Source organism: Pelecanus crispus, chromosome Z (assembly GCF_030463565.1).
Source record: "Pelecanus crispus isolate bPelCri1 chromosome Z, bPelCri1.pri, whole genome shotgun sequence".
Classification (NCBI taxonomy): domain Eukaryota; kingdom Metazoa; phylum Chordata; class Aves; order Pelecaniformes; family Pelecanidae; genus Pelecanus; species Pelecanus crispus.
The window spans coordinates 27,221,488-27,232,461 of record NC_134676.1 but is presented as its reverse complement, the minus strand read 5'-3'; the positions used below and the strand labels follow the sequence as shown (position 1 = coordinate 27,232,461).

At 39.6% G+C, this 10,974-nt stretch overlaps 1 protein-coding gene across 5 annotated transcripts in view; it reads right to left on the bottom strand.

Moving 5' to 3' along the window:
* Window positions 1–10,974, bottom strand: part of AP3B1 (adaptor related protein complex 3 subunit beta 1) — a 171,790-nt gene that overhangs the window by 140,888 nt on the left and 19,928 nt on the right. For 3 of the 5 annotated variants that reach the window (XM_075725902.1, XM_075725903.1, XM_075725906.1), the window contains exons 4-5: window positions 5,431–5,526; window positions 3,015–3,175 (exon numbers count right to left, since the gene is read on the bottom strand). In XM_075725902.1, coding sequence (XP_075582017.1) covers window positions 3,015–3,175; window positions 5,431–5,526 — 257 coding nt within the window. Of the gene's footprint in view, window positions 1–3,014; window positions 3,176–5,057; window positions 5,086–5,430; window positions 5,527–10,974 lie in introns of those variants that run through there. The other 2 variants (XM_075725904.1, XM_075725905.1) reach the window with 2 other exon arrangements.

Here is a 10,974-nt window from a genome sequence, read left to right as displayed (position 1 = left end):
CTATGCCTGAAATCTTTTCTGTTTGATATGTAAGCTTCCTGCTGTTAGGATTGATTGAACCACTAACGAACAAGCTCTTCTAGGTCAGACATCCATCCAAACACCATGACACTAAATGCAAGGAAGATTGGAGTATCGAACCTGCATCCAGAAGTCTGACTGGAGCACTAACTGAACTACAGGACTAGCAAACTGGTAGAGAAGTCATGGAAACCAAGAAGTAGATGGAGCATACAGCCACTATTAGAATAAACTGTTACTTCTTATGCAAATGCTTGCAGAAAATGTAGTACTTAGATGTAGGAGAGTATATAAACAATTGACTGATCTTCACATGAAAAATCCATCCCCTCCAGAATTCTCATTTTGACCAACTTCAGAGCAAGTCTTCTGAAATCACTTCCTCATTATAAATAGGCCAAAAGACAGTCTTGCCTCCAGTATATGATCTGTATCGCCAAATTGTGGAGCTACCAGTTGTGATCCTTGTTGAAGCATCTGCCAAGACTGCCTGTTAAAGACTCTTATTTGCAGGCAAGCCAACTGGCCTGCCTGTGGACAAGTTAATTTGATAGCCTCTTTACCACTTCCCAGTACTGCTGCTTCTTCAAGTGATCCAGAAAACTACATTCTCTCCCTTGGTCCTGCAGTAAACCACTGGTATCAGATACGGCATTTGTACAAGTAAATTTTGAAAATGTGACAGTGAAAGTTCACATGCTTTCTATAAGCCGTTCCCAAATCCTACCACCAAGGACACAATTGTTAGTTACAACACCACTCACAAGTAACCATGAAGCTTATTCTAGTCCAGGTAAGGTGGAATTTGCAGCTACAGCAGTTTGAAAACTTGCATTATGATGCCTAGGACATTTGCATGAAGTGAAAACTTGTAAAGGATGTACAGGCCCTCTAAACCACTAGGGAAAGCTTTATAGAACTTTAGTTTCATTGGTTTTCCTTTGCTATGTGAGCTAGATGTCCATTTTACTACCAGTCAGGAGTTCATGGAAACTAGAAGGGAACAAGGTCAATTCCTCCAAATTGTGCTGCTGTATTTTTTATCATGTGCTGTACTTTTTCCTGTAAAAAAATACCTTTTTATGGTATTTGCAAGGACAATTTCAAAATCTTGCCACTGACATCATAAAAGCAGAGGATACCATATGAATCAGAAATAAGAAAAAATACAAGTTATATGTGAAGATGCAATCATATCCGGAGATTGGATGAAAGATGGATAAAAGGTCATTTAGTAATCAAGTTAGATTTCAGCATCTTCCAGTTTTGCACCAACCACCAATAAACTCTTTAATCTGGACTAGTAAAATAAACTTTGCCTGTCATGAAAAGAAGAAATGGAAGCATCAATTTAAGTTAAAATCACATGGAATAGCCTGCTGTCCAGATACTGCTGTGCCTTGCTGGCACTAACAGACCATTACTGCCAAATTCCTCAAAATAGTTTTGATACTTTCAGGAAATCAAAGGACATTCTATGTATGGAGAACAATTCAGGCCAAAAAGTCTTTTGTGTGCTGGAACCAGATGCTAACAAAAAATAAATTACTCAAAATAGCAGGAAGGGACTTAAAATCCATTCCGTCTTGTGAGGTTATGTGATAAAAGGCTTGTCTGCACACAGAGGAGTACAAAGGTGGGGGAAACTTCAATAATAGCACCGCTACTCTGAGGGCCATCACATGAGAGCACTCACCTCATTAAAAAAAAAACAAGTGGGGCCATAGGTCTTGGGCTGGACACGTGTGTGCCTCTGAGTGAGACAACTGGAGATTTTGGCTACCAGACCAGGGCATACAGGCTAACTACTGGAGAGACTGTAAGGTCTGGAGGTTGACTAAGATACCCATTTGTGTGTTTCAGTCTGTTTCTCTCCCCTCTTCCTCTCCACCCAGTGGGAGACAACTGGAAACAAGGGGATATAAAGGCTGTTTACTGCATAGTCTGAGTGTCTCAAACCTGCTACCATGGGATTCATAGTGTTTGAGTGAAACGGTTGGGGCATGCGTGCGTCTGAATAAGGGGGTCTGTAACAGCAAATGCAGTGGGGTTGCAAGGATTGTGCACTTGTACGTGCCAGTGCCAAGGACTGGGGATCCAAGGACAGTTACTGGAAAGACTGAGCATCCAGGATCACTACTGGGGGATCCATATTGTACATATAAGTCCACTAATGGGCCTGCATCTTGATCAGCCAAAGAGTGCAACAGGATAAGGCTGTTGGTGCTGGTTTTGTCTGCAAGAGTGCTGTTTCCTGCCTGTGCTGATCTCTATAGCTGGCTACATGCATGTGTGTTGTATATGTGTGTGTATGTGCCCGTCAGGAATACATGCTCATCCTCACTACTGGTTGGTCTGAGGGGGCATGGAACTGCAGCAGCCTCAGGCTACCTGATTCAGAACACCTAACACCTCTCACCCTCCTCTCTTTGGCATAGGCAAAATGAAAGGGAAATAAGTAGTAGAACAAGTGTCTGCCTTTGTTTTGGAAAGGTACAGGTTCTGTTGCCCCACTTGTGTAAACCAGTACCCACTTCTTCCACAACAAGACTTTCTGAAGAGGGAAGAGGAAGATTTAGATTTGCATACATAAAATTTCTACAAGTTAGTATTCATTTGTCACCTGTACTGCAAACTACAGCAAATGTCTTCAGGATGAATCATACAGACACTAAACACAGACATCTTCAATTCTGAGAATACTCATCAAAATTGCTGCTACACAGATGACAATAACTGACATATTAAAAACAAAAGACAGTGCATCAGTTTCTTTTTGTATCTGTTCATAGTTAGTCTGTTATTCTAGCACGCAAGAGACTTGCCTGAATTCTAACCAAATCAGTTGAGTGACAGAATGTCTACGTACACTGTATTTTTTAGGAAACATATCTGATATATTTGAGACACACGAATCCCCCCAAGTAGTCTTAATAAAACATAACCCACAACTATCTTAAAATTGCTTTTCAGTATTTGTCAGAATCATTTACCTGTACAGTTTTTGGATTGCATGGGCTGCATTCTTCCTCACATAAGGAGACAAATCAGAAGAGGCTTCCTTAATAGCAAGCATCATAATAGGAACAATAATTGGGACACGGATACTGGATAGAACTCTTAAAGCACTTGCACGAATTAGCTGATTAGGATCCTAAAGAACAGGAGAGAAGGGGAGAAATAAAATAAGATAGTGCAGAAATGCATCATTAAATTCTCTGCAGTGTTTACACTAATTAGTGACTGCACATTAAAACATGTAAATCTATCTGACTACACATTAAAACATGTAAATCTATCTGACTATCAGTCAGGCTTGCAAGCTTAGGCCACGCTAATAAGAAAATGTGCCAAACGTCACACAAGAAACTTTCAACAATCAAAAAAAGTAAAAGAAAGTAAGAAAGAAAACACTGAAACATTACGAAAATCTCAAAATCTGGCAAAGGAAAACATTAACATAATTCACTTTCTCCAGCAAAATATGGGAATGATGGATAAAAAAGACTAATATTTTATTTAATGATCTGAAACATTTTTTGCAATCCAAGTAGAATTCAGATGTTCTGAAAAACACACCTAGTTCAGTTTTATTACTTAAATATAAGAATCGCCAAAAGAAAATGTGGTTCTCAGTTGTGACACTCCCACTCAAGTTCTTGACAACACATCCATTTTATGCTTTACCACAAGATATAAACTGAAGCCAGTAACAAAATGAATTTTCTTAAGAACATGTCAAAATATTAAGCTAAATGTTTTGAGACTTTCTTCTATTTCCTACCCTCCCTTCTTTCATCGCAGTACTTGCTCCCCTTTTACAATGATAGGGTTAGCTTGGAGATCCAACAATAGCACAAAACATCTGTATTTGGAGGAACTGTTATGTAAACCTCGTCCATTAATCATGGGTTTGGGACACATGGAAAAAATCTTGCTTAATCAAGTACTGAATCCTCTAAAATCTAGCAAATTGAAATTGCAGCAGCATTAATTCAGTGTACTGTCTGCCAGCAGGGCCTTTCCCAAAGAACTGAGAGTTGGCAACATGGTTTTTCAGACTGGTATTACTTAATAAGCAGTTCACCTAATCTCTCAAAATTCCTACATCTTAGCAGCTTCTAAGTATCTGGATGGTGAAGGCACTTAATTTGACAGTTTTGGGAAAAACAACTTGCTCTTATCAGAGTCTGCAAAGCTCATCTCCAATCACACAAGTTTAAAAGACCCTACAAAGTTCTTTCTAAAGAGGAAGAAAAAATCTCCACCCATAAAGCCAAATTATAATCTTCATTACAAAACATTACAAAAAATTAACAGAGAGAATTAATTACATTTGTCTATCTTCCACAGCAGGCTTAGTTATTTCCTTAGTTGCTGCAAATCTCAGCTAGCTTGGAGTCTACCTCCTTGCCACACCACCACTTCTTTTTGAGTTACTCACAGCCACAACATTTGAGTTACTCCCTCTCCTTCTCTTCCCACTATCCACAGCTTTTTAAAAAGTTATGCCATGAGAAATGTTCACTGTATACATATCTCATTAAAAACATAGGATAGAAAGTAATTTGAGTTTTAGCTTTTCATGGCAGTCACAGATAGTAAAGGTAGTACACATGCCATTGAGAAGCTGGGAGGAAAGGGGCAGAAAGCTCTCTCTAATCAGTTGTGCAATGCTCCTACAGTTGTAAACCTCGTGCTCTGATTGCAACATTTTTCAACAAGATGCAAGGTCTGGACCAGTGACATGACAGAAATTACTTATGAACCCAGAGTAGCCTTACAAGTAGAGCAGAAAAAAACCCACCCACCCCAACCTTTTCTTATTACAAAAACTGGCCAAATTTAAGGACAGAGAATAAATCTTTCTGTTCTCCACAGTCTCACTTCAAAGGCAATCTTAATCTTTGTTCTCTAATACCATTCGTGATTGTGATGTGAATTTGAAATGAAACAGTACAAAATGCTATTTCTTCAGAGCTTTTAATAAAAAAGTAGCATGTGCAACACATTGAATATCTTAATTTAGGTATTACCATCTTCCTTGTGTTTCAATTCGCTGTTGTACACAAGGATCTTTTACACAAACTGAAAGGAACACATGTGGTTCAGGGTAATAACAGTGTCTTCTTTCTACATACATAAGCTACCCTGGAAAGAGAAAAGGCATTCCAGAAATTAAATGTAGCACATGTGAATTTGAGAGCACCAATCTGCTGCTTTTCTTTAGTGAAGTAGTTTTATTTCACGTAGGCTTAGCTGCTTGACTTTGTCAATGACATAACTTGAAACTACTTTGATGCAGATATTTACATGCTGTAGTTTACTAGACTATGCTTACACAGATATTTTTATTTTTGTGATACCAGCTCAGAATTCTCTATGAAATGTTGTTTAGTAGTCACTCACTTTTAAAGCACGCTGGAAAGTACTGATGGACAATAATGCTAGATCTTGCTGCTCCTCTGCGTAACGCATCAGATAAACATACACAAGCTTTTTTATCTGAAAAGAAAAGCACACACAAGCTTTTTTATCTGAAAAGAAAAGCACACACAAGCTTTTTTATCTGAAAAGAAAAGCACAATGAACACCAATATCAGAAAGTTTTAGAATTCTATAAAACTAAGTCCTAGATTGCACATTTTCATTAACGATTTCTTCTTTGAAGGAAGAGTTAATATATCACTGGATTACTCACATGCTTCTCAAATGTCTTATGATTTATTGTAATTCTTTTAAGAGAAACTCCCTGAGGTGCCGCAGTATTACCTAATTAATGATATAGTCAGATGAAGGCTAATAACACAAAGTACTGATTTATATTATCAACTAGTAAATAAAGACTTGAATAATCTAAGAAGTTGACATGTGGCAACTCACCACCTGAGCATTCCTCATGTTTTTTTCTTATGGAAAATAGGTTAAACTACAATAGCCAAGGATTTCAACAAGCCCATTTTACTTTACCCTGAAACTCAAAATCAATTACTTTAACACATTTGAAAGAGAATGTAACTTCCAGCTGTAATGTGGTAAGTTACACTATTCAAATTGGATTAAAAGAGCACTTCTGACTATGTCTTGGACAAAAGCAAAGGGTATTAGATCTGCCTTTGCCTGACTACAAGCATTCAAAAGGTGTAGCCAATATAAGCATAGTACAAAGGATGCAAGGTTCAAAGATTAAGAAAACCTCAGTATGATTTTGGGGGAGGAGGGTATTCACTTTAGTTCACTTTACCCCCTCATGGTCACTGTATGCCCAGGAAGCAGTGAAAACATTTTTTACATTTGAGTTGTAAACCAACTATTGGGGTTTATAATGGAAAATTCTGAAAGACCCTCAACTACAGCTGTGCTATAATTACTGTCACTATCAGAAGACATATCTTTGTGCTAATTCTGGCAAAAAGCATAACATTAAATCACAGAAGGTTACACCATACTAAATTATTTGTTGTTCAGCTATAGACAAGCAGCAATCAACATTGACCACAAGAGGCCTATGCACTGAATGACTGCAGGTGTGCAAAGAAAGCCTCCTTTCCTTGAAACCACTCTGTGACTAGAAATGGAAGCACTTAGAGCTTCGTGACTACACTATTCTTTTACCATTTACCTTCATTCAATGTTAAAATGGTCCTTTCTATAAAACTAATCATAACAGGGGCACATTAGGCTTGAGGAACACAGGCAGATTTGTTTAATTAGTTTATCAATATAAGCACATCAAACTCCATGAGTTATTGACCAAGACTTATTTTTGTTCTATACCACCAATTGTTTATTAGGTCACTTTTTGTATCCTTACCATCCATGACATGATGCACATAATCAAGTTGAGGTCAGCATGTACTTATAAAAACAAAAATCACAAGGCACTTCTGTAAACAATAAGATGCCCTTTGCTTCTTTTAAAACAAATGAACGTGTCCTACTGCCTCTTCACCGCCATTTCCCTGTATCAGAGCATTCAGCCCTGATTAAAAAAAAAAAAAACAAAAAAAACCAAAAAAAACCCCACCACACCACAAGCAGCCATTTCTGGGCAGGAAAGTCACTCAGATACAAAGTCACTCAGATGAACCGATGTCTTTTATGCTACTGCATTGTAGCAATTTGTACACACAGATTTGTGTAAGAATTCTTAAGGACAAGGAAAAATTTGGCAAAACATTTTCAGAAAACAGTATCAGGATCAATGTACTAAGAATCTGACTTAACCCAGTAATTTCTCATCATTTCAAAAGCATCCTAAAAACTGGAACATGATAAAGGTTTCTGAGACCCAGAAGTGCTAACTAGATGGCGGTAAGTATAGCTACATCACAACCTAAACTTGTCATCTAACTAACTGTGATAAAGAAGAGACATTAGTCAGCTGGCTTTACTGAATGCCCTGATCTCTTTTCAGTTTAACAGTCTCTTCCCACACAAATATGTTAGCACTAAATGGTGGAAAAATAAGTAATGAGGGAACTTGAACTACAACATAGAGGAAGACATATGAATTCATGTAACTCTGTATTTGTTTTAAAATATAAGAAAAGGCCCATAAAACAAAACATTGCAAGGCTTCTGCTAATTAACGTTAGGTTACATGATAAAACCTTGTCTGCACACCCACAAAGGAGCACAGAGAGACAAGGGGGGTGGAGGGGGTGTTTGCAATTAATACCCTGCCCTAGCTTCTCCCAAGCCAATGACAGGAACCATCAGCCCAGAGGTGCAGAGAAACACAGTAGTAGGAAGGAACCCAAATTTAGGATTCGGAGGAAAGGACACCCTCTCAGGCCCCTCCAAGGACCACCTCAGGAGAGCCTCAGCTCCCATGTGCAGGTGTTAAACCTATCAAGAGTCAACACCAGAGCCTTTCAGACTGAGGGGCTTTTCTGCATACAGGTATGGGACACAGATGAGAGTATTTTAGGATTGCACAAGACTTATCATGGGATGTTTTGGGGAGGAACCAAAGTGAAGGAGAAGCAGGTGGAATCTATGCAATCCAGGGAGGAACAAGTCAGGGAAAATAGAGGGATAAGCAGATAAAAGCAGCTGAGCACGTCTAAACAGTTTGCTGGTTGGTACATCTACCCTTCTTGTGCCCTGTGCTGATCAGCACAGTCTGTTGTATTTTCTCATTAATTCCATTTTTAACTGTTTTCCTTGGTGAAGTACTCTCAATTCAGTATGAAGGTGCACGTACGTGCCAGCAACTACAGTCAGGCCACAGGCTGGAGGGCCCATGTGTCCATGGGCACCAGCAACTAGAGAGACCAGCGTGAGGGGACTTAAGTGTGACTCCAGCAACTGGAATAGGACCTCAAGTCATAAGGGCCCCTATGTCCATGCGGGCCAGCACCTGGAACAAGTGAGAGTATGGCTGTGAGCACCTGGGCAGGGACCACAGGCCAGAGGGCCCATAAGCATGGGTGCAAGCAACTGGAGTATGCATGCAAGAGACTGGAGTATGTGAAACCAAGCACAAGCCCATATATCTGTGGTGCCAGTGACTGGAATGGGTGCAGGTGTACCAGTGAATGAAAAGCTGCACTAGCTGGCAAGTAGGTGAAGTGTCCTGGGAAGAAGGTAGGTAAGGGTATGGGCATCTAACGGCAAGACCACGGGAGGAGCTGACTATGACATAGACCAGGGAAGTCCCATCTGGCTGCCAGAGAAACTAGATGGTCTGTGGGCCTATAGGGGCAAGAACTATGTGTTTGTGTGCACCTCTCTAAGGGTATAACCACAGGGAGTTGGCTAGTAGAGGACCAGGGGAGTTCTGGCCAGGTCCAGTTGTGTGTGTGCACATGTGCACGCACCTGTGTGTCTAAAGGGGCAAGACCATGAGGGGGTAGCTACTGGGGGACCAGGGGAGTCCTGGTTTACATGTGTTCATATGTGTACAGCACTTTGTACCAGCAACTGAAACAAGGCCGCAACCCCAGGGGCGCATATGTCCAGGTGCCAGCAACAGGGGAGACTAGGATCCAGGGGCCTGCTACTAGGCAGACTGTATCTGAGGCCAGCTGTTGGGTGGATCCACGCTGTACATATGTATGTATACATACATTCCCACTAGCAGACTCATCCTGAACTGCCAAGCTGCTGGTGCTCTTTGTGTTCATGTGAGTACCCTGTGTCAATTTATGTCTCTGTCCCCGTACATACCTATTTCTTGTGTGTGTGTGTATATATACAAAACATATGTGCATTTGTACACCTACCAGGAACACACTCCCAGCCTCACTACTGGTTTGGCTGGAAGCCTGCAGCTTGGGGCAGGCTTGCCTGTGTTTGGCTAGTGGTTCCAGCACTAACAGTTAAAAGCACTGAAGATGAGTAATACTGTTCAAGGCACTCCTCTTTGGTGTAAGGTATCTCCGTTCAAAACTGGACTCAGAGTATTCATAACTTACAAACACAAGTTAAAGAGGAAGAGAATATTTAACTAGTCTAAGTATGATTCCTTGCCCCATTTCCTTTTATGACCTATTATTAAAAGTACAGTTACAATTTCTAAAATTATTTTAAAACAGTAAGTTCTGAAAGACTCTGAATTGTCATCTTTGCACACTTACACCTACTTGACTTACCAGTAAGTCAGCCAAGCCAAATACATGCATTCTTTCAAAGAATGGAAAACACAAAGTTTTAAAGTAGTAGCTAGAGTAACTTCTTTAAAGCTAAAATTAGACTCAATCTGGACCATTACTATCTGTCCATGTAAAATGAGGAAGAAAACAGACTGAGCTGTGACCTGCTATATCACAGCACATTAGCGAGAGACAGGAGTTTGCTGAAGTCATTATTGCAGGAAATATAATCTTCAGTGCCACTAGCCAGGGGAAAAGCAACTTTTTGTTCCCATTAATAATACAGGCTGAAGTACATAGTTCTAGGACAGTAGTGAAGAACTGGAGCATGCATTCAATTGACTTATCTTCTTAAAACCCTGTGCTTCAAACCACTACTTCCTACATTTTTCCCAAAATTATGATCCTGTGCAAAAGGAAGTAACTAGTACCGTTGCATGCTCGCTCTGCTTCCCTCAAACTGGTGCTTGTTGGCCACTATGCGGTCTGGAACTACAAACTTACAGATGCTATTTTCATCCAAATCTCATTTGTCAAGTCAACTCTAACTGTCACCGCTGCCCTGGAGCTGACAGCGTATGCATAGTGCTGGTAGTGAGCATCAGAGTAACATTTTCTTTACAAAACCTCTGGTTGTACAACTTTCTAATGCAGATGCTGCTTTAGATTTCCTTGAGCCACATAGTAAGCCTGTGGATTTAAACACATGATAGTTGAATGCAATTTCCATTTTTTAAACTTCCTGGAAATTTGAATTCTTGCTAGTCCAAGATGGACGTTTTTTCTTCTTCTTGCTTTCTTGTGAGGAAAAAAAAAAAAGATACAGAAGCAAGCAACTTTGTGTGTCTAACACCTGATATTGGGGCAAGAACAGATACATATGCTGCTAAAATAAAATGGATAGTAAACAGCCTGAAAGAAAAACTTGTATTTCTGCTGTTGTTTTTATCTATGGAAATCCTGAAAACAGTTAGTTAAAAGAAAACATGTTTAATAAAAGTCACACAATTTAGTGCCAGTTGAATAAATTCAGTCAGGCAACTTGTCTCAAGAAATTAACGCCTATTGCAGATGACTGAGTCATGTTCTTTATCAGCTGCTTATATAGGAAGTTTAAATTGTTGTTGTCTGCCTCTTCATATACTCCTTTCATAGTTCCTCATACAAAATAAATGAATAAGGGCATATTCCCAAGGTACATGTATGACTTTGCTTTAAAGTCTCCATGTCTTGCAAAACATAAAAGTAACCTGAAAATTTGAGATTACACTGCATATTAGCAAATATTTCTTCTCTGCTCAAGATGGGACCTATGCCCTCTCACCCTCTCAGTCACATCTCTCCAAAAGATTCT